The sequence below is a fragment of the Erigeron canadensis genome, chromosome 1, assembly GCF_010389155.1.
Source record: "Erigeron canadensis isolate Cc75 chromosome 1, C_canadensis_v1, whole genome shotgun sequence".
Lineage (NCBI taxonomy): Eukaryota > Viridiplantae > Streptophyta > Magnoliopsida > Asterales > Asteraceae > Erigeron > Erigeron canadensis.
In genome coordinates this window covers 33811596-33836889 of record NC_057761.1, presented here as the reverse complement: position 1 = coordinate 33836889, position 25294 = coordinate 33811596, and the positions used below count along the sequence as shown (strand labels likewise).

The 25294-nt window shown below is 32.9% G+C and overlaps 2 protein-coding genes and 1 long non-coding RNA gene across 4 annotated transcripts; 2 read left to right on the top strand and 1 right to left on the bottom strand.

Moving 5' to 3' along the window:
* Positions 1–7593: 7593 nt before the first annotated feature.
* On the top strand, positions 7594–10395 carry LOC122585298 (very-long-chain enoyl-CoA reductase-like). Its single transcript, XM_043757426.1, has 2 exons — positions 7594–7940; positions 9747–10395. Exons 1-2 carry the CDS (start codon positions 7599–7601, stop codon positions 10218–10220), a joined length of 816 nt encoding a protein of 271 aa, XP_043613361.1. The 5' UTR covers positions 7594–7598; the 3' UTR covers positions 10221–10395.
* Positions 10396–11880: 1485 nt separating this feature from the next.
* On the top strand, positions 11881–16032 carry LOC122593246. Its single transcript, XR_006322808.1, has 3 exons — positions 11881–11917; positions 12018–12120; positions 15895–16032. It is a non-coding gene; the product is annotated as an uncharacterized LOC122593246 (long non-coding RNA).
* A 1230-nt stretch (positions 16033–17262) lies between these two features.
* Positions 17263–24972, bottom strand: LOC122600069 (disease resistance protein RPV1-like). Of its 2 annotated transcripts, XM_043772728.1 has the most exons (7): positions 24351–24972; positions 20034–21135; positions 19593–19946; positions 18756–19487; positions 18093–18678; positions 17945–18005; positions 17263–17579 (listed from the first exon to the last, which is right to left on the bottom strand). In XM_043772728.1, the coding sequence occupies exons 1-7, from the start codon at positions 24854–24856 to the stop codon at positions 17546–17548; spliced, it is 3375 nt and encodes a 1124-aa protein (XP_043628663.1). In that variant the 5' UTR covers positions 24857–24972; the 3' UTR covers positions 17263–17545. The 2 variants fall into 2 exon arrangements, with proteins under 2 accessions (XP_043628663.1, XP_043628671.1); XM_043772736.1 differs by lacking the exon at positions 18756–19487 and having other exon boundaries at positions 24351–24970.
* Positions 24973–25294: the final 322 nt, after the last annotated feature.

Below are 25294 nucleotides of genomic sequence, written 5' to 3'. Positions count from 1 at the left end.
AATCGTTGTTGGGAAAGACTTTGCAATCAACAAACTTTCCAGGAAACAATTGATATATTTAGTGAAGGAGCCATATATATATATATATATTTTGCACAAGTAGTTGTCATCTGACATTTTAATTTACAGATCTTGTCGCACTAATCAATGGTAAGGTTTCATACTAAAACCAGTTAAGTGATAAAAAAGAGAGTTACAATATTGTTTTAGTGTAGGATGTCCACGCTACAGCCAATAATCTTCCTCAAACCCAAAGTGATAAACATACGATATATTCTGTGATTGCTGAATCGAGGTCGGGAGACTCAACTCTAAAATCATATAAAGTTTTGGGCTTTTATGTTGTTCTTATGTGAACACATATATAATAACCTTTTCGGGTCATAATCTTATCTTAATATATGCTATGAAACCAGTTGAATTAATGACTTATTAATCAATCAAATTGCTCAATTTCATAAAATTGAAAACGAAATGCATTTTTGGTCCTTGTGTTATCATACCTTTTGCAAGTTTGATACAAACATGTGAAAAGTCGCGAAATGCATCCCTGTCATATCACACCCGCTGCAATCTTGGTCCAAAATTAACTTTCCGTCTAATTTTCACCGTTAGTGACACCATGCGCCAATCACGTGGAGGGTAGTTTCGTCCATTTAATGACCATAGGACCATTTTTGCAAAATAAAAATAAATAAATAAATTTAGTATCATCATTCATTATGTGAACAGATTCATCTACATCACTTTCATTAGTTTCATCATCAAATATAAACCTAAAAAACCGATTAAAGCATAATACCACCATTATTGTTGTCGACCTGCTACATACAAACCATACCACTTGCAGTCCAAAATCAAAATGACTATTGCATCTTACAAACATTACAAACAACCACCCTAAATAACAAATAAATACGTAAATATATAAACAAAAATCAAAGATATGATATATATGGGGAGATCTAGGAAAAAATCAAAGATATAATAATATTGCTACTGTATTATCACGAGTGTGATTACACACATTTCAAGAGCAGATTCCTCAATTAAAATTAAAAAAAAAAAACAGAAAAAAAAATCAACAAAATTTTTCTTGAACTTCTTTCTTCAATTCTGTCTTCGTTTTTCATCAAATTGACCTGAAAATCACAAGGATTTACTCGCGACTGTGTGCTGATCATTCTCATCTTTTCAAATTTTCGATTCGTTGAGTTTTGTTGACGGTTAATTTTCCGGCGATCTGACATATTTTCCGGCGAGCTTGAATCTCGATTTTTGTTGCCGAGGATTTGTGCGGACTCTGTTTGTGAGTATTTCGGTGGCGGTTTCGTGGTCTAATTCGAAGAAACAAGTGAGAAATCGGCTTTTAAGTTTCCCAGCGAGGTGATTACTATTTTCCGGCCGCCGTGTGGTACTGTTCACCGCCGTGATTCTTAAATAAACCTTTCCTGCAAAAAAACGTTCATTTACAGATCTTAATTTTTGTAACACCCCGCCTTACCACAACACAATATTGTCCGCTTTGCCCGCAGGCTCACGGCTTTGTTTCTGGTTGCTCGGGTAAACTTTCCAGAAGGGTCACTCATAAGGCATTACTACAACCTAAGCACGCTTAACTGTGGAGTTCTTCTCTCATCCACAGCTAATACGACCAAAACGCGTTCTGTTATGTAAGGCCAATTATGTCACTTATATCCAGTATCCCCCTTTATGTTAAAATCTATGCTTTCACACCCACTCAACACAACTCAACATCCTCGTTGAGTTATGCAAGTGCACCATATACTCCTGACAATCAAAGGGTTATGTGATAAACTTAGGTGAAAGTGTAGCCTACGTTAATATAAAGTAAATATAAAAGTGATTAGTTTAGGTGAAAGTGTAGCCTAAACTAATGTAATAAAGAAGTCTCGTGCAAATTTAAAGTTGTGTTAAGCTTAACCCGTGCTAGTTGTAAAGCTAGTGCGTACGTGGTCACTTGAGTTGCTCCTTGTGGCATAGTTATGTTTGTTTATTCTAGGTGGAGTAACTAACCACCAATGCGTAAAGGCATAAACGGTTTATTCAGTTGAAAATGTGAAAGCATACATCTTAACATACAAGGGGGATCCTGGATATCAATGACATCATTGGTCTTACATAATGTTTTGGGCGCATTGGCTGTGGATGAGAGGAGAACTCCAAAGTTAAGCGTGCTCGGGTGGCAGCAATGCCAAATGGGTGACCCTTCTGGGAAGATTGTCCGAGCAACCAGAAACAAAGCCGTGAGCCTGCGGGCAAAGCGAACAATATTGTATTGTGGTAAGGAGGGGTGTTACAAATGGTATCAGAGCAACCCTTGGGATTGTCAGGAGTGTATGACGCACTTTCATAACTCAACAAGGATGTTGAGTTATGTTGAAGAGGTTTGAAAGCATACATCTTAACATACAAGGGGGATCCTGGATATAAGTGACATCATTGGTCTTACATAACACAACGCGTTTTGGGCGTATTGGTTGTGGATGAGAGGAGAACTCCATAGTTAAGTGTGCTCGGACGGTAGCAATGCCAAATGAGTGACCCTTCTGGGAAGTTTGTCCGAGCAACCAGAAACAAAGCCGTGAGGCTGCGGGCAAAGCGGACAATATTGTGTTGTGGTAAGGCGGGGTGTTACAATTTTTTCCATAGTCAAAGTTTTTACCGATCTTGAGGATGATGAGATATGTATTTTGGTTAGTTACAAAAATAGTCCTCGTTTATATGAAAAGACATTACTACCCCTCACGTGATGTCTTTAGCGGTAAAAATAGACGGAACGTTACTGTTGGACCAAAATTGCAACAAGTGTGATATGATAGAGATGCGTTTCATGACTTTACACATGTTTGTATCAAACTTGTAAAAGGTGTGATAACACAGGGACCAAAAATACAATTCGTTCTAAAATTGATTATCGTTGTCATCATCTAATTTAACTATAAATTAAAAATTTTAATTATCATTATTCAAATATATTATTATATTTGTATTTATATTAAATTTGTATAAAAAGTCTCATTAATTTACACTTTTTTGTTTTTCATCAATAATATATAATTTTTTGCCCTGAATACTTAATTTATATTTATTTTTAGCCATCAACTTGAGAGGATTTTTCTAAATTTTTCAATCATTTAATTAATTAAAAAAATTTTAATATATGAAATACTGTCTAAAAAAATTATTTTAAAAAATGAAATACTATATATATGTTCAATGTTCTAGAAATAATTAAAGAATATGAAAATAATCATAATTGTTATCTATTTATTATAAGACGGGTGATTGAAAACAAATATATTCGTGTTATGAGCACGTATCATGATCAAAGACATATACTTGAATATTGTCAAGTACAGGCCGGATCACAAGTATGTTTATATTTTAATTCTTAATTATTTTTTATAATCATATCACATTATTAGTACACTGGTTTCAAATAATTATATAATAAAGGAATTATTGTAGCATGTGCCTTGTGGAATGACTACGACAAACAATTCTATCAATATGTCTCAGCTAATAGTGACCGTGACGAACCTGTGATTATTGTACTACAACTTACAAAATATAACACTTGGAAACATATATCTCAAAATTTTAAGCTTTTATATGATTTAAATGTATGAAGATCTAATATTGATAATATCATAAACCCCGTGTCCAACGTTAGACACGGGTTTAGTAACATATTATTAGTAACTGTTGATCCTGCTAGTATATTAACAAACACGTAAACTTTCTTATCCATAATCAAAATTTGGACTGAATCCTAGTATCAATAAGATATGTGTTGTGGAAATGAATTTTGTTATTGATTAATATACATTATAATATATATATTAAAAACAAAGTCTCGAAAAGCGTGTAAAAATAGTATATTTTTTATTTTTTTATTTTCACCACATAAGTTTCAATTTTTACATTTTTAACACTAAACTATAATACTTTTTAGTAAACTTTTTGTTTTATTTATTTTCACCACAAAACTTTCAATCTCTACACTTTTAGCACTAAACTAAGTATTTTTTAGTAATGATATACTTTTTATCCTTTTTACTTTCACCACAGAAGTTTTAATCTTTACACTTTTAGCACTAAACTATAATACTTTTTAATAAACTTTTTTTTTTTATTTTCAACACAAAACTTTCAATTTTTACACTTTTAGCACTAAACTATAATATTTTTTAGTAAACTTTGTATTCTTTTTATTTTCACCATAATATTTTAACTCTTTACACTTTTAGCACTAAACTTTCATAGTTTTTAATAATCTTTTATTTTAAGGTACGGGAAAGCGTGTACAGAATAGTATACTTTTTTATTTTATTTTTTATTTTCACCACAATAGTTTCACTCTTTACATTTAAAAAAAACAACTTTTATAATTCTTAATAACTTTTTAATCTTTTTATTTTCACCACAATATCTTAACTCCTTACACTTTTAACACTAAATTTTTCTCTTTTTGATAATTTTTTATTTTAACTACAACATTATAATCTCTTACACTTTAACAACAAACTTTTTAACACATATATTAAAAAGAAATGTATAATAAATTTTCTATTCATTTTATTTTCACCACAACATTTTAACCCTTTATACTTTTAGCACTAATTTTTTGAAATTTTTATTTTTCTTTTATTTTCACCACAACATTTAAGTCTCTTACACTTTTAGCACTAAACTTTTACGCGAACGATTTTCACTTTCACACAAAACTTTTACAGTTCATTATTTAACTGACAAATGTCAGTTTTTAATAATTTGAATAATACATGTTTTCTTCAAAAAGTTTATGGCACATTATCTCTTAAATTATATTTTTCTAAATCGTTAACAAATGTGATGTCTCCCGAGGCAACGCCCGGATGACATATCTCGTTAGAGACTAAAATACAATTTGAATATGCAAAACGTATTTCTTCGGCCCAACAAAAACGTACGTATATATCTTTAAAATTTAGGTGGAAATTATGTATCTTAATTTATATGCATGTGAACTAAAGTATTTACACCTGACTTTTGTAAAAATGAATATAATGAAAATAGTATATATAAGACCAAACATTCTCATTGTTGGCATATCATTGACAATTTATGAAAATGAGATTTGAGGGTGTTGCTTCTTTTCTCTTGATAGTTTTTATTGCTCTTTCAATCAATTTTTATATGGCGACGGTTGTTGAAGCAAGCGGAAGAGCAGTAATGGCACCACCACCACCAAGGGCTACCGGTACATGGGGTGGCAGCTGGAGATGTTGGGATAGCGGCGTTTGTCAAAAGAGAAAACGTAAGTTTTTATCTAGAATTAGTTGCACGTTATATAAATATATGTAATTCATAATTTGGCAGAAATAAATAATTACCGCTTATATATGCATGCTTCTTAATTAATCTGCAACCGAAAACACTCAATTCTATACATCGTACATCTTTGATATATGGTTATATGCATTTTCAAAAAACAACGTAAAATTATATTCAAAATGTATTAATGTTTTTTTGAAAGGTACGTAGAGCTAGATATATATTGATAAATGACTAGCTACTAGCAAGAATTAACGACTACTAGCAAGATGCTAATTAAGTACGTAGTCCAAAGAGTACATAGAATCCACATATTGATCACCCATTTCTGCCCAAACAAAAGGAACTAAAATAGTAAAATGGGGGGAAAATCGGAAAGACACTAGGGAAAAAATTCCGAAACTAGAGATCTACCGTACGTGAGATCGATACATGTAGATAGTCATACCTTAGGTACGTGGTTTATTACATGTGTGTGATGTGTAAGCTAGGTTGTATTCTACAGACATTCTTATTTAACAAACGGTATGAACAAGTAAAATTTAACATATAATTTAAACATTAAAATCACAAATGAAGATAGAATCACAAAAGCCAATTGATGCATTGTATCTATTGTCTGAAGATGCATTTGTATCGATTCATATACTATATATTTGCATCAAATGTATTGTATTTCTAACAATTATGAAAACTTGCATCATTATGTATATTAAAGGAAAATTAAATATGAAGTTGACTGCAAAGTTCATAAATGCGCGTAGATATAAATGATTGATATATTATAAAAGTGTCCTCTTGATTTTTAAGGTAACTTTATCAAAAATTGATGTAGCTAACTACATCCATGCTAAAGTCCTGCATCTATATATAAATATATAAAAGTGCAGATTTTAATTATCAATTTTGTTGATCATCATGATATATATGAATTTAAACTTTTTAGTGTCCTTCCCATTTGTTAAAATAACAATATTACTACTCGAATTAAACAGTATATGTATGTATTTGCTCATGTTTAGATTTCAACATTCTTTCATATATTATAAATTAAATGCTTTTGCTTTTCTGTTGGCCATTGACTATTTGACTTGTTAACTCTAAATTCTTGTTATGGAAACGTTCTACTCAGCAGTACCGCCACCACGTGCAACTAGCAAGAAGGGGCAGGGCGGCGCGTCGGTGACGACGATGGGATAATCAACTAGGAGTCATGTTAACGATCCTATGTGGCTACAAGCAAGATGATCCATGTTCTTTCTATATATATAATTCATAATAATCCATAAGAACTTTATTAGTATGTCGATTATTCAAAAATAAGAAAAAAACATTAAAAGTTTCTTTTATGTATTTATGGTGAGTCATAAGACATGAATTATATATCTTTTAAGTGTCACCAATTTATCTTATGTTACATATATTCCATCTGTTGATCGAATATATTGATTTCATGTATGTATTTTTGTTTAGAACGGCTTATTTCATGTATGCATGCATCTCCTATTTATTTGTTTGAAGTTTTTTTTAATTACTGTAGTTGTTATTTTTAGCTTTTATTTATTTATATTTTTATTAACAAACTTTTTAAAATAGAATGTTCACAATAAATATATGTAAAATTACATAGCTAGTAAAAGGGAGGGTTTAGCAACTTATCCCACAAAATATAACTTTTCTTACATTTATTATTCGAATATTATAAGTAAAACATGTTTACGGTGCTTCTTTCCCAAAAATTCCTCATTATTTCGAAATTCCTATATCGACCACCTAGAGAAAATAATAGTCTTAAGAATGCTTTTTTTAGCCACCACGATCGATGATCAGATGATGTAATAATTTAGCTGTACGTACGTTATAGACTAAAGGGACCACACCGTACAAGCTATCGAGCACAGTGATATCACATGGTTAGACGTTTTTGTACTGCATTTGAACACGTACATTGGACATAAAGTTAGATGGGATATGTCAATACTATACCCTTAATTGCCATGTTCACTACTCGAGTTGGCCCTTTTTGAAATAAATGGTTTAATTTCTTTCTTCTTTTACTAAAGTAATTTTCCGGTTCGTACGTTTGGCCATTAATTGTGTTGTAGTGTAGGTACAACTACCACTCATTTGTTTTCGAAACATGGCTACACTTGTACCCACGTACTCATATAGATCGAATCCCTTTTGTGACCACCATATATTCCACTCATTTATATATATACGGTTTGAACAACACAAAAAAAATATATATAATCAAAATGGCCATTATTCCTTCGGTCTTGCTAAACTTTTTATTTCCACCACCACCATCGTTGTTCATCACCACGATGTCGGTCATAGGTTTCTCGTCGCTAACAAATGCCGGGTTCAAGGAAATAAAAGGCAAACACATGCAATATTCCAAGTTCATGAACGTAGGAGTTGCACAAAAAAAGAATGATGGGATGAAATTATTGTCTAGTAGAAATGGGATGCTTTTCTTCTACACACCTGCCTTTCTAATTGGGTTGACTTCTTTCTTTCTATTTGCTGATCAAGATCTTAGATTTGTGTTGCTTTCTTTGGCTCTCACTCTTCATTTTCTTAAAAGGGTACTTGAGGTACAATTTATATATATCTATGACACTACTATATACATCTTTCTTCGGCTGTCACAGTTCATACTACATTTCTTGATATTTACTACAATCATTAAACATTGATCAAATTCATCTCCCTAGCTTATAATATAAAGCATTCATACATATTTGCGGTGTTAAAATTGAAAGAATCTCATTGGGGTTTTGACAATGCCGGAACCAAGATTGAGAGTCACCCGTAGCACAAGCTTTTTAACTTTAGTTTCGGATCTGTGTAATGTAACGTTAACAAGTAGATCGTTACAATTTTTAAGGTTTTTTCAATATTTTTAGCATTTTGAAAGAGTTTTAGCACTTAGCCGGTTATCATAAATAAAAATTTTGTTGCTATAAACATCTTTTAAAAACGAACGTATTTCAAAAAAATTTACACTACATAAGTTGAGCGGACATATGCAGTGCGGGTTACCCGTACTTGGATGATTTTTATTTATTCTCCTTCTTATAATTTGCATAAGACAAAAAATTCCCTTGAAACTATGTACGTACAATTATTTTACAGATTTTATTCATGTAAAAACATTATTTGAATCAAACACGTTTAAGTGTTGGCTTACTAGGTGTGGTCAAAACTAATAACTGATAGAAGTTTGGGCCATTGTTACATTCTGATAAAAGTTTGGGGGTTAGTTTAAAAATGCAAGTAAAATACTTAGGGCATGTAAGATAAAAAAACAAAAATGATAAATTGCGTACTAGAAAGAGATAAATTAGGGTCTAATGGAAGGTGCAAAAATATGGGCGTTAGGTACGATGAATGGGAAACAAGAGAAAGAGATTGAAATAAACTTCTTCCCTTGTTTGGTTGGGTTGAAAAATGGGTATTAGAATGAAAAATGAGAATGATTTAACTTCTTTCCATTCTCAATAAATTACAGAGAATCGTTGAGAATGTGGTTTTTTTTATAATATTATATATATGTATTAATTTTAAATATCAATTACACAGTACAACAAATATGTTATTTATTAACATAAATTTCTTTATACTTTTTAAAAATGTTTAAAAATTTGTTAATTTGTTCACTTATAAATGTGTGAAAAAAAACTCACATTTAAAAGTGTAAATAAAGTTAAATAATCAAAATCTTTTCACAATTATATAAATATAAACAAAAAGTTCACATTTTCAAGTGTGTAAAAGTATATAATTGTTCACACTTAAAAGTGTAGAGTTAATTTGTGACACCAAATATCCTCACACAAGAGGAAGTGCGAGGAATTTGAGTGTGACAAATTATCACTCACACTTTTAAGTGTGAAAATGTTTAACATTTTTCCACAATATTAAGTGTAAACATTTTATTTATATATTTATATTTGTGAAAAAAGTATGACATTTTTAATTTTTTCACACTTCTAAGTGTGAATTTTTTTATACAATATTAAATGTGAACAAATATACATATTTTTTTTACATTTTTTAGAATTGCGAGGAAATAAATTTGAGCAATTAACATTTTTGTTGTAGTAGAAGTTTTGCATTTTTTTCATATATATTCTTTGTTTTTACAAATGACAAAATCTAGTTTTTTAAAAAATTTTTGTTCTTTTTCTTAATATTTTTATTTTCCAATACATTTTTGTTTTTTATGATTCCTTTTTATCGAAAGAGAGAGTTGAGGGGCTACACCAACTAATTAGTTATTGTATTGTAAGTATAGGTGGTGAACTTAAAATGATAGTGAATTCAAATGGTCAATAATCGTTTAGTGATTCCAACGAAAAAACAATGCAAGTGAACAACGCTTATTTTATCCCATGTAGGTGTTATTTGTTCACAAATTTAGTGGTTCCATGACATTAGAATCTGCAATAATCGTTTCATTGAGCTATGCCTTCTCCACTGCAACAATGATTTATGCTCAATATCTATCTCGAGACATTCATGAGCCAGTCGTAGATCTTAAATACATTGGAATTGGAGTGTTCTTGGTTGGAATAACGGGCAACTTTTACCATCATCGTATTCTTGCTAATCTACGGAAGGAAGGGGAGAAAGATTACAAAATCCCTCAAGGAGGGTTGTTTGAATTGGTTATATGCCCACACTATCTCTTTGAGATTTTCGGGTACGTTGGAATCTCTTGCATTGCGCAAACAACGTATGCTTTTGCTTTCACTTTAGGTACTATTTTCTATTTGACGGGAAGGAGTTGTGCCACACGAGAATGGTACATATCAAAGTTCGGAGATAACTTCCCCAAGGATGTGAAGGCTTTTATTCCATACATTTTATAAATTATAATGATTAAGATAAGATTATATATGTGTTGTATCTACATGTACAGTTTTACGAATAGCTAGCTAGTACATCTAGTCTTATTGTGTTGTAGAAGATTTGAGCGCCAAACCAATATGTTGTGTTTATATGTATTACATACAACAGAAATCATATCCGTACTATGTGTGACAATATATGACTTATATACCAAAGAATAAAATAATTTATGAATTTAAGTTATGACACCCTACGACAGACAACTTTGGAACAACGTAACTAAATAATTTAGCTCTATATTCAATAAGTGGATATATAAATTTAAGGACCGGAGTAAAAAATAACTTTTTATACAAAATGATGTATGTAGACCAAAATTATGATTATCAAAATTACCTAAAAGACAACTTTTTTTTTTTTAAATAGAATAACTTAGTAACTTGAGAGAATTTAAGAGTTCTTTTGGTTTATCATTTATTTGAATTAGCACACAAAATCATAAGTGTATATGCATCATTACAACTAATGAACCGCAACATAACTAACCCATATTAAAAATAATGGAATATGAGGCTGTTAGGCATCTAAGTTGAGTAAAAAGACTCTCACATACCTTTTGTTAAACCATAAAAATCACGGGAGACAAACATTTATTCCAAATATTAAAATAATTGATATATGAGGGGTTTTTCACCTAAATTGAATGCATAACAGCTCCATACCCACTTTTCTATATTAAAAATTATCTCAATCTCATTTTTTTTAAAGATGAGTTTCGTTTGAAACTTCGTGTCGCGATTCGACAGCGGGAGGTCTAACATACGTTGTCTTAACTGGGTCCGCGCTAGAGAGCTCCCTCGAAGTAGAAATGTCTATTTCAAATACCCGATGGAGGGAAAATCTCTACTAATCCGCCCAAAGGCACGACGATCAATAGGGGTAAACCCTGCCTCCTTAGACTTAATCTGGATATACCCAAACCAAACATTCATAGAAAGATTTTCCTATGTATTTCCCAAGTCTTGAACCCAAAACTTACTTGTAAGACATGTGCTCAACCACTTAAGCTAATTTGAACCAATCTCATAATATTTCAGTCTTAAAAAAACAATGTCAGAAATGTTTAATTTGGTGAAATAAAATTAAGGAAACATCAAGTGACGAGCTTAATTAATCTCATTATTATTTTATTGGAGTATGAGAGTATCTATTTTCTCACCCACTATATAGTAAAAAAATATATTCGTAATTCACTCATTCTCACAACCACCCTTATCAGTTCCCTTCCCTCCAAACAACCCTCCCGCCCTAATCGACAATCATCTACAAATTGGTTCCTTTCTTTTCTTTCGCAATGGATTTTGTATGCATTAAAGATTTTAGGGTTTCTTTCTTTCCTGCCGAATGCAGCAAATTAAAACAGGTTTTTCCATTATTCTTCTTCCATCAAGATTACATCTTTTTTATTTATTTTATTTTTACTGTGTAATAACTTTTGTAATCATTCGATTTTTTTGTATTACTGGTTTAGGGTTCAATGGAAAGAATTAGGGGATTTTATCAACATACATTGCAGTTTTATTATTGCTATTTATTTATTTATCATATTATATCTATCTTTTTATTGTATTTATATATTTTCGCATAATTGTTCTTTCTTGCAGTTTGTATAGGGTTGGGATTCCCTTTCTGTTGATTTTGATTATCAATTTTAGCCGTAAGTCAATCTATTTCTTCATTTATGATTTCGTTATTTATTTAAGTATGTCTTTTAGTTATTCAAATTTATAATCTTGTATCAATGTGAGAGTTTGTAGGGTTATGTTGGCTGAGAAGGTTCTCCATGGCAATCAATTCTTCACGATTCCCTTGCAATTGGATGATTGTGTCTGATCCTCCCTTTCTCACACTTTTGGACAGGTAAGTTTTCTGATTAAAATTGCCTTTTTTTTAGGTCAAGTAGGTTATATTATATATCTAGGAATATTGATTTGCAAGCTTTTTGTTGGATCTTGATTAGGAAATCTTTTTTGCCAGTATCTAATTAATATTTGATAATCGATTAATCATAGATATAATTCTCGTAAATTCGGGAATAGATCATTGTGCAAGAAGTTTTTGTTGCTGATTTGTTGTTTTGTGCAAGAAGCTTACTATTTAGAGGCTTTGGACCCGATAATGTTTTACTTGATAGTTGATTTTTGCTGCTAGGTATTCCTGGTTCTTTAGATTTTGATTATTAATCACTCATACGGAAAAATAGTACTTTGAGGTGGATCATATTGTATCTAGGTTGTAGCAGCAAGGATTACGTTCTTGATATGGGGACTTTCTGTTTATTTGTGTTGTTTTGGCTTTTCTAACATATTCTAATAATATACTATGTTTTTAGTATAACTCGTGGTATGTACTAAGTACTTTTTTTATGACTACCCATATTTTCTTTGACTAAATTTCACTTGACCTTTTCAATTGTATTTGTATTCCCCAAAACACTCGCTTTTAATGCTCTTGTACTTTGAGGCTTGTACTTTTGGGCTTGATTATGTGTATTTAGTGTTTCTGTAAGGGGGATTACTTTTAGTTTTTGAACTTCTCTATTTTATGTGGTTTTGACATCTTAAGTAATTGGTTATGTATGTTAAGTTTCAACTGCTTGTGTACTTTCCAATTGTTATAACACCTAATCACCTATTTCAAATGCTCTTGTACTTTGAGGCTTGTACTTCGGGTGTTTGATTGTGTGTATTTTAGGTTGTTTTCTAACTACAATAACACAAAATCACTTGTTTTGACTACACCTGGCAAAACTTACCCAAACATTAAAATTTGGGTAAGTTTGGGCAACTTTTTCAGGCATTTGGGTAGACATGGGCACCCCTTGAATCATAGAACGGGTCTAATTGGGTATTTTAGTTTAGTCTTGAAATCCTCAGGCGGGTTGAGCGGGTAAGGAATCACTCGCCCATTGTTATAAAATGATTAAAATCACTCCTTGGTCGAAAACTTAAAGTGATGATTCTTCTTTGGTCTCTGTTCGAAGCAAATGTAAGTTAAAGATCTAAACATAATTTACAGGTATGTAAATATATAATTATATATATAGAGAGAGAATGATATAGACAGAGAGATGCCTATCTTGAAGAAATACAAATTTAAACACTCTCTAAAATGTAATATGTGATTTATTTTCAGAAAAAAAGAAAAAAAAAATAAGACATGTCAATATTGGAGGGGGGTTAATTTTTGTAGATAAGATCACCTACCTATCTATCAATAAATTTGTATTGCTAATTAGAGGGGTCTGACTTTTTTAAAAATATGTTTTCCTAATTTATAAAGTAACAATTTATCTCTTTAAATAATTTAATTTATATTTTATAAATACATATTATAAAATAATAATAATAATTAAAAAATGCGAGTCAACCCGCACCCGACCCGCACCCAACCCGCATTGACCCGCACCCATTTGACCCGCATTCCTAAAACGACCCGTTTAGACCCGCACCCGATTCAACCCGCGCCCGTTTTGACCCGTTACCCAAACCCGCCCGCCCCGCCCATTTTGCCAGGTCTAGTTTTGACATTTTTACATGTCCATAAAATTTTCAATTGCTATTGTATTTCCTAACTACAATAACACAAAAGCACTTGTTTTAACTTCTCTTGTACTTAAAGCTTGTACTTGAGGGCTTGATCGTGTGTATTCGGGTGGAAATGAGGATTGCTTTAGCTTTTTACTTTCCCAATTTTTTGTGTTTTTGATGTTTTAATGATGGGGTTACATGTGTTTTGAAAAACTACAACTGCTTTTGTATTATCAACTCTACTATAACTCCTAATAACATGTTTCATCTTCTCTTGTACTTTGAGGCTTGTACTTGAGGGTTTGACCGTGTGTATTCAGGTGGTTGTTGTAGCGAGGATTGCTTTAGCTTTTGACTCCCCGAACTTTCTGTGTTTTTGATATTTTAGTGATGGGGTTACATATGTTTCAAAAATTTTCAACTGCTTTTGTACTATGAACTCCACTATAACTCCTAATCACATGTTTCATCTTCTTTCATACTTTGAGGCTTGTACTTGAGAGTTTGATTGTGTGTATTGAGGTGGTTTTTGTAGCGAGGATTGCTTTAGCGTTTGACTTCCCCAACTTTCTGTGTTTTTGATGTTTTTAATGATGGGGTTTTATGTTTTTCAAAAGTTTTTAACTGCTTTTGTATTATTAACTCTACGATAACACCATTCATATGTTTCAGCTTCTCTTGTACTTTGAGGCTTGTACTTGAGGGTTTGATCTTGTGTATTCAGGTGATTGTTGTAGCGAGAATTACTTTAGCTTTTGACTTCTCCACCTTTCCGTGTTTTTAGCGTTTTTAATGATGGGTTACATATATTTTAAAAAATTTCAATTGCTTTTGTATCTCTCAACTTTAACACCTAATCACCCTTTTCAACTTCTCTTGTACTTTGAGGCTTATACTTGATATCTAGGTGGTTGTTGTAGCAATGATTGCTTTAGCTTTTACTTCTCCACTTACTTGTTTTTAACATTTTCAATAGTGGGGTTACATATGTCTTTAAAGTTTTCAATTGCTTTTTTAATCCCATATTGTACTTTAGGGTCGATCATGTATATGTAGGCTGTTCTTGTCGCAGGTATTGCATTTGTTTTTGGATTCCCCTCCTTTATTTTATTCTAACAGTTTTATTGTTAGGGTTCGATATGCTACTAACATTTTTGATATCTTTTAGAATCCCCTACTAATAGTACGTATGTAGTCAGTCAAATGTCATGCAACATTTAGACTAGAGATTTACAACTCGATATCATCTAAATCTGGTTTCTAAAGAAGATTAAGTGGAACCTAAAATAAGGCAAGTTTATCTTTTGTGGTATACACATCAACATGGGATCAGGTTTTAATAGAGACTAAAAGGGACTGTTCAATATCTTTTAGATTTAATTTGAATACTACACCAAATCCTAAAAATATAATAAACCAAGTGCTTGTTTTGCTATATTAACATGGGTATGGAATTGGTTTCAAATTTTCAATAGATAGACCAGAAATGGATAACTTCATATTATATAAGACACCTGTAGAGTTTTTATCTTCTTAGTATGGCATGTCAATTAGGCCACAATATGCATTTTGCGCAATGCTAACCAGTTATAACTTGCAATTACTTGATCATAAAGCTCCAGCTGGTCTACATTTTTTTGATTGATTTTTTTAATGCGAAGTATATGGACTTTTCAACTTGTACCATGGGTAACTATGGATGGGATGGCGGTGTTCGAATGTGAAGCCTCTGTGTTTGCTGTTTCATATGAGGGATATAAACTGTGTAGAGTCCCTTGAATGGTAACAGTTGAAAGCAACAAATTTGAAACAAAACTTGATGATTGGACATGGAGGTATTGTGGATCACTCAAGTATCTTTTTGTGAAATCTGATTGTTTATCTACATATTTATATTTGAAAAGAAGTTTTAAAGAAAATCAGCTTTAGAGTATAATGGGCTTAATGAACTTTTGCCTGCAACTGTTAATGTATGTTTTTGAATGTTAGGAGTTATTGCAGGAATTTTTGGAGTACTTGTCTTTCTTTCTCTTTTTCATAATCAAGCATCATTTTCATTAGATAACTTTATTTTCATTAGATAACGTTATCATTCTGTAATTAGTAGAAGGTTCATGTGCTGTCTTTATTGAAGATATGTGACCGGCGTATTGGATGTCAAGGATGTGTCCAGGAACTTTCCTAGCCGGTTATTGTGGTCATATTAGATCTACATAGTTTAGCAGATAAGTTGCTCTCATTGAACTCCAAAAAAATTTATTTTCATTTAAAATTAAGACTTTGCTTGAAACATTCGGAATAAGAAATTTAGATCATATGATGTGTTCATTGTTTTAATATGCATTGACCCAACAAGTTTTAATACCCAGCAGTGTAGTAGTATCTACTACATTCAAGGTCAATGAAAATGTGGTTCAAATTCCACGAGGTTCTAAAATGACAGTTGAAAAACTTCAATCCGAAGTTCCTTCTAGGTATACTGTGTATGGCATAGATTAAAAATAATATTTTTCATATTTTAAGTCTACAAGTTGTGTTTTATATGGACATTTTTTCTGCTGTCATTTTGTAGGGGCTTGTTGGTTGAGGATACATGACCATCAGTTCCCGTGACTTCCTTTTATCTGAATGGTTGTAGCATATCTGGGCCAGGGAGTTGTAGGTTCATCAGTTCAGGTAATCGTGATGTCGTATGTCGAATGTATATCAGTTCGATTGGTGGCTGCTTTTTTATGCATCACTATATTATTACTGTCACGATGTGCTGGTGTAGATATCTTTTATCTAAATATATCACAAGACACTAACAATGTAAAACTAAATACCTATAAGATATTTATTAGGTTATAGGATAAAAATCCGATATCACTCCTAATTTGAAAAAAGTATAATATAAAAATTTAAGAATTATTTCCATAATCATATCATTAAAATAATTACTTTCTATAATTATAAAATGTAGAAATTTACTTTCCATAATTAATGACCATATTTATATAAAAGTTAAAAAAGGTACATATATGACATCAACATTTTGATCTAATAATTCTAATTAAAACTTAAACTTTATCTAAGGGTCCAAACTTCTCCATTCTAAAATTAAGGTTTCTCTTTTATATGTACTAGTCATATGCCCGCGCAATACGGCGACGGGTGGTGGTGGCGGCGCCGGCGGTGTCGGTAGTGGCGTTATTAATATAAAATTAATTGATATAAAAGGATGTATTGTAGTTAATTTAGGGTTAAGGGGTGTATGTTGTAATAACTTTATTAAGGGTATTATAGGTACATTATGTAGAGATAGTTAAATTAGTAAATAAAAAAATGGGTAATTTAGGTAGATCAAGTTCTTTTTTGAGAAAAAAAAATGAGAGCTAAATGCTTTTTACGTTAGTTAAGATAAGATTAAGATTAAGATATTTAGAGATACTATGTAAAAGCTATATTTGAATGTTAATGAAATCATGTCTTCTTTATCTAATTTTCCCATCCGATTTCATCAATAAACCTTATTCCTATACAAAACCCTGAATCTCCCAATTCTACAACATAAACCATGGAACTTTATAAAACACGCTATACCATGAAATCACAATATGATTTGAATGACAACAAAAGAACAATCAAACACTATCTTCTGATCTGCCAGATGCAGTTTGCAACTTTTGTTTGTTACAGTTACAGGGTGATGGTCGCAGCATTACTCAGCACATCTTTGGTCTTTGGTACTGCTAGTGCATTAGTTTTGAGTATCTTCATGAGTAGGGAACTTGTAGCAGCAAACTAGAACTGCGTCACCAACTTTGCACATTAGTATTAAAGTAAACTTCAAATTTGCCGTTCAACAAAAAGTACTGTATTAGACTAGACTTGCGAAAGGTTTTAGCGAACATCAGCCTTAATAAACCCAACATTTTGTTTATTCAAAATAATACCTTAATTGCATAAACAATGTAAGTATTGGTACAGTTATATCATATTGATCAGTAATTGAATGTGAATCAAATGGTATCTAGGTTGATAAGTATTCAAACGGATACTAGTGGCCTATGCTTTGTTTGGTCAAATAGCACTTGGAAAGCTACAGTGTCAGGTAATCGAACATCAACTTATAAACTACAATTTATGCAAGGGAGATCTTAACAAAAACGTACTCTGCTAAAACTCTTCTGCACCTCCAGTCTGCCCGTAGACCCCACCAATCGACATGTAAATCTAATCATAACAACAAATTAACATTTGTCATATGCAGAGGATAAGTAGTGTCTCTTAGCAACCCTTTTGAAAAATTTAGGAGCTTACCAGAGATACCATCTATATAAGGAACGTCCATTGGACCACCAATCTTAAAACAATATGTTTTCCCACTATGAACATAATCTGATATCTCTACTTGCAGTCTGTCAGTCCATGAAATGTGATTGGACATGCCATGAGTGTCCTTTCTTTCTTCATTAATTTCCTCTTGGTTATCCTCCCCAACTTCATTATCATCGTCATACACAAGTTCTACACTACATCCCCCTACTATATCACTTCCAAGCAGCCTGATGGTTACAACAATTTCGTCCCCATCATCCAGTAGATTGCCAATCCGCCAAAGGCTTAACCAAACGTAATTAGACATACACTTTCTCTTACGTACTTGTACTGTAGGATTGTATTTCCATACCAAGACCTTTGTCTTGTTATTGACTTCAACGTCAGAAATTATTGGTCTATCGGAGTTTGAAGTGGACATGAAGCACACATTCAGACCGCTTGTTCTTGAACCATTAGGATGTGAAGGAACTCTAAATGATACTGTTGATCCAGTTTCTTTATATCTAAAACATGGAAGTGTTTTCCCTGAAACATAGGTAGTGAATATACCAAACTCAAATGATACCTGTAGTACAAACCATTTGTTAGTTTGGTTTTCTTAATATTAATGAGAAAAAGAAACAACATAGTACAAAAGTGGACCTTTGTATATGCATTTTCGAACCCCATTCCAATTTCTGAAATTAAATCTAAGCCCAGATATCTTATAATTTTTCTGTCAACTTTTTTGATTGATTGAAGCTTAAAACAACCCTCCACTGCAAACAGTTTTTCACATCGATTAGTGGACATGAAGGTTAAGGGATTTGGTGTTGGTTGCACTATTTCCAGGGACGTATTTCCAAAGGTATTTAGGCGTGTTACAGATTTTGGGAGATCTCGAATTGACTCAAGATGCGAACACGCATAAGCACCGAGTTGTATAAGACTTGGTAAACTTTTGACACACTCTGGTAATGAAGTTATATTATTTTGGCTTATATTTAAAAACTTCAATGAGATGAGGTTACTCCAGTCCTCTGGGAAAGAAGTATCAAAGAGATTGCATCCTGAGACATCAATATCTACCAAAAGAGAAGATAGTGAACCAGGATCCAAGCATTTAACTTGCTCAAGAACTCCAAGGTTTGAGCAACCATACATTTTAAGTGATACCAAAGATCTTGGTAAGCATGGAATGACTTTCAAGCTTCTGCAACCACTTATGTCTAATAAGACCAGTCTTTCAAGGTAGCCTATGGATTCACAAATCTGAGTCAAACTTAAGCATCCTTCTAGGTGCAAACTCTCTAATCTAGGGAGTCCATCAAAATCTGGGGTTTTAATTAGCTCCATGGAATAACTGAGATTAAGGATTTTTAGGGATCCAACCACCTATACAAGATATATATAATTAGTAATTTTATTATGGACTCATGTGACAAAATAACATTCATAATTAGTGATCAAGTGGGAAACTAAAGATGACACTAAATATACCTTGTACCCATCCCAGAGTTCTTTTAATTTGCTATAACGTAAGTCAAGAACTACCAACTTCTGCAAAGGTACATCACCTGGTATGGATTTTAAAGGAAACCCATGCCAACGCAGCAATCGTAACTTTTTGGGCAATTTCTTGTAGCTCCCAGAAAAAGTTGCATAGTCGAGTTGAAGTAGCATCAGGTTCTTCATCTTTTCTATTGCTCCAACCTTAAAATTTTCTTTATTTGTATAACCACTAAAATCTTCATAACTACGCTTTCTTCCACTGTTCATCTTTACAATTGAAGTTGAATTAAATTCCTTGATCTTTTGCATATCAAGAGCAAGTCCCTCTACTTTCTTTGTACCCTAGTTAAGATTATTAAAAGGTAAGCTTTGGCTGAATGTATACAATGAATTTAGTAGAGATGTAGAAGTTGGATATGCATTGCTTACTTCATTTTCATTCAACACATTAAACGAATCTTGATGGTGCCACAATCTACTTCGTCTCCCCGGATGCTTTGGTGATTCTTGGCGAACAACTTCTTGGCCCATCTCCTTGATTAATTGATGCATCATCACTCTCCCATCTTCAATGTAGAGTAGACATCTATCGATTAGATTCTTGATCCCAACTACAGGGTAAAGATCGCATTCAGCTAACAATTTTACAATAAAATCTTTATCCTCGCCCACAAAAAAACAAGCAATATGTAGGAATAAATCTTTATCTTTGGTATCATCTAGAGTGTCAAAGCTCAGCTGTAGAACTTTTTGAATCTCTTGATTAGGAACTGCTTCCAGTTTACGCATTGCATCTTCCCACACATCGAGGGTCATTCCGTATAGAAAAGAACCCAATACTTTAAGAGCCAAAGGAAGACCTCTACAGTGATGAACTACGAGGTTTGATTGGAGGATGTAGGGTTCAATAGGATGATCTCTATGAAAGGCATACAAACTAAATAGTTTTAAAGCATCATAGGGGTCCAACTCTTGAATAGCAAGGACCTTTGGATTTACTTCAAAAAACTTAAACAACCCTTTGTGCCTGGTTGTAACGATCACTTTACTTCCATGATGAAACTGTTGAGGCCCTAGTAGTGTTGCTAGTTGTTGCCTTGTTGAGATGTCATCCAGGATGAGAAGTACTTTTTTATTGTGTAATGCATTTGTAACCTTAATGACTCCCTCATCAAGATTCCATATAAGTTCTTCCTTGTTACTTTTTAATAGTGTTGAGAGAAGCTGAGTTTGCAATCGCAATAGTCCATTGGGTTGCTTTGAGGTCTGGTGAATGTCTGCGAGAAAGCAACTACCACCATACTCATGGTAATTCGAGTTATAAATGCATTTGGATATGGTTGTTTTTCCGATGCCTCCCATTCCATGAATAAAAAGGAAAACTGCGTTAGGTGATGGATCTTGCAACCATGATTCGATCTCAGCAACATTCTTCTCTATTCCCACTAGTTTTTCTTCAATGTACAAGAGCTTGCAGTTGAGTTTCGTTCTTATGACACTGACAACCTTACCTATGAATTCGGCCTCATGTCTGCAAAGATCAATTTGAACCGTCAACGTCTATTCTTATTACTCAATGATTGGAGAATATTTTTAGAATGATTTTGTTGAAGTGACGTGGCTGAGACAGATTGTAGTTGTTGTAGTAACAGAATTTTGTATTGTTTTCTATCTTTAATTCAACACCAAATATTTTTAAAAAAATAAAACAAACATGGATCACGTATTTTCCGACCAACAACAACAAAACGAGCAGGGGGAGCAAGAGCATCTAAAATGTCCCCGCTGCGATCTCATACAATACATATATATAGAGAGAGAGAGAGAAAATTTCAGTGATTATCTCTTATTTAGAGATAATATCTACGTACTTTAGGTAACTAGAGGGATGCCGCACAATGCGGCGGTGATAGTGGTAATGACGACGACAGTGTGGCTGTGGTGACGGTGGTGGTGGCGTGGTGGTGATTGTAAATCAATTAATGTAAGAGGGGTTAATATGGTTTTTAAAGGGTTGGATGATCTATGTTGTAATTTACGGAGTATTTCATTAAGGATATTACTAGTAAATAGGTGAAGATGTTTAAATTAGAAAATAAAGAAGAGGGGTAATATGGTCATTTCAAAATTTTAACTACTTAAAGAGGAAGGTTAGTTTGCTTTATAGAGAAGTATAATAAATATAATGAATTATAAAAGCATACAAAACCTAAAATATAAGTATTCTAATTAATCTATTACACCCCCAGAGTTTAGACCAAAAAATCATTAAACAAAGTTGTTTATTGATCTTTAGTAAAGATATATATCCGTTATCTGGTAATGTGATGGAACGTATAGAATTCGAAATTGACCCCCACGGAACCTTTTCCAGGAACAAAATGAATATCAAGTTGAATGTGTTTCGTCGGTTGATGTTTAATTGGATCTTTTCCAGGAACAAAATGAATATCAAGTTGAATGTGTTTCGTCGGTTGATGTTTAATTGGATTTCCAGAAAAGATAGATAGTGTTGACGTTGTTACAGTACACCAAGGTGGCAGTGGTCATTATTTGTAGGTCGACCCAACAACTCATCTGGCCTAACAACCCACAGCCCACCAATCGAAATGTAACACCCCAAAATTTAAATGTAATATGTAGTTTTAACGTTAAACTAATTTCCTAGTATTTTATTTTCGGATATGGGGTTAATTTAGTTTGAACTTTAGCAGATAACGGGTAAAATACCCACTTAATTTTGAAGAAGAGGTGCGATACTAGAAAAAGTGCGAGCTATCTCCTCCTTATGACTCATGTTTCCACTTTCAATTCTTCACTTCTTCTCAAATCTTCTTCTATTGCTTCATCTCAATCGAATCTAGCTTTCAATCCCTTTCAAGAATTCTTTAACTATCAACTAACAATAATAATATTTAAATAAACATTGGAAGTGAGGGTTTAGTGTATGTTTGGTGTGGCCGAAAATTACAAGAAGAAAGGGGAGGAAGAAAAATTTCCACTCTAAGTCTTGAAATTTGTTCTTGAACCCTTAAGGTAATGAACCCTTAAGCTAGTTTTGATTTATATTGAAAATTAGGGTTCTTGAAATACCCAAAATTTGAAGATTTTACTAGAAATTGAGTTTTATATAATTTTCCCCAAATTCTTCGTATGATCTAATTTGTTATTGAGTTACATGATGAATTTAACTAAGAATGTATGTTGGCATGAAAACCTAAGTATTAAACGAATGGTGATTTTCACTAGTTGAATATGATGATAATGGAATTGATCAATTGTACTCACCAAATGAATTTTTGAATAAAATGAAACTCAATGGCAAAATAAGATAATTTGGGTTAGGAATGCTAGTGAAATGTTGTAAGGCTAGGTTGAGTAGCCAAAATGGTAAATATTGTCTTATATGCATTTTATGACGATTTGAATAGTTTGAAAGCTTGATGTGCTTTGCGGTTGTTTTGATTTGATTGTTGTGTCGCGAAGGAGGTGTGTATACTTGCATACCCTTGTATATTCGTCGGGTCGATTACCATACGATGGTGGATTCTGTGTGTGGTAATCGATTTGGCGTTGAGCTTAAGTAGGGCTGTCTTTGATTACGGGCCTAAGTAGTGGCCATAGCCCATGTGGGGCATTGTTATTGTTTATATTTGAACGAGATTGTAATCATTGGCTTATATGGATCCATGTAATGCATTGGTACAAATGTAAGTATATAAATGTGGCACGACGGTGCCATAGGCTATATGCAATAGTGTTTTGTGCATTGCCCTCCTTTGTTTATATAGCGGTAAGGGGGGAGGGAGTGGTTACCCATTCTCCCCCAACACTAACCAATCGAAACTTTACACCTCAATTTTCCCCAACCTTTCCTCATCTTCCTCAAATCACTGGCGCCACTTCCCCCCATCTTCCCCCAATCTCCACCTCATCATTTCTTTTTCATATATTTTTAATACTATTTCATTTATTTTTAATACTATATAATTTTAAAAACTATATAAAATAACACATTAAAATTATTAAAACATCACATTTTATTAAAAAAATTTAAAAAAACATTACAACATACTAAAAAAAAATTACGACTTGCTAAAAATAACATTACAACATACTTAAAAATAAAAACATTACGACATACTAAAATAACAAACTACTCATTAAGAATCGGATGACATGTTTTTTTTTATACATAAAAATGATAGAGATTTGGTATATAATCCGAAAGAAAGAGGAGAAATGGAAAAGAATGGTGTTTTGTTGTTTAAAAATGGTGAAATGGTGTTGCTTTTAGAGTAAAAGGTTAAATAAAATTAAAATAAAATAAAAAATATTTTTTTTCAAGAGACCCGTTAGTGGGGGCCCCACCCGTTTGACCAGCCAATCACAACCTCTCTCTCTTTCCCCCTTTCTCTTTCCTTCTTCCCCCCATCGGGGTTCTTCAACGCAAAACACCCCCTCTCTCATCCGGGGAATGACCGGCGACGGTGTACCCATGCGGCCCCACTAGCTAATAACACCCACCCCGCGACCACTCCCTCCCCTCTAAAGTTGTTTGCATTTTAACCTTCACATCGAGGGATGGTTTGAATTGGTTTTTATTATGTCTTAGTTAGAGATGATATCTACACATAAATACAAGGAATCATAAAAGCATACAAATGCCTAAAATATAATCTAATACTCCACCTTTTATTGTAAGTTTATATTAGATGATGACAAGTAGGGAACAAGCATGCATACCCGTTAGCAGTTAATACCATTCCAGTCAAGCTTCCTGCTTTTCTAAGTGAATCCCTCCACGCCTTGACCTTTTCCAGCAATTCATTCTTCTTCTGGAGATCTGTTTCTGCCTCAATCATATCATCATACCCACCAAATGCCTCTGCAAAGCTTCCTGTTTGATTCCTGACATCCGATGGCTCCACCTTGTAGAACACAGGTACCACTTCATGCTTAGAGGAAATCCTCTCCTGTTCTCCGATGATGGTTAAGACCTCATCCAGACACCACTTGGAAGAGGCATAGTTTCTAGAGAAGACGATGATCGAAATTGCAGACTCACGGATCGCTTTGTTCAGCTCTGGCCCTAGCAGTCTTCCTCGGTCCATTGCATCATCGTCCCTGAAAGTGCGGATTCCTGCCTGCGTTAGGGCTGCATAGAGGTGATCGGTGAAAGTTGTACGGGTATCTTCACCTCGAAAACTTAAGAAAACATCATAACTGAAACTAGGGTGACCAGTAGTCATGGCTATTAAGCAAAGTAAAGTGTTCGATCTATAGAAAAACTCTACCCATTTTAAGTAGTATTGTAGGAGAAGATATTATTGTGGAAAGAAGTAAAACCACGTCCACTCAATTTTTTGATTCGTATGCTCCACATTCAACAGACGGACTGTAAATTTATATTAGGGACTCATAAATATACCCTTATAAATAAACTAGATTATAACCCACTTGAAATGGGCAAAACCATATAAAATAGTCAACTATATACGTATAAAAAGCAAGCTGGGAAACAAAAAAAAACATATTAATTTATAAAAAACTAAGAGAAGAAAAAGTAAACCATAATGAGAAAAAGTATTTTCTTTGTTTACATTATATGCGGGGGTTAATAAGGTACCAACATTTGTATTCAATGTTGGAACCTTATTAATTGCGTAAATGGTTAACCAAATGTTGAC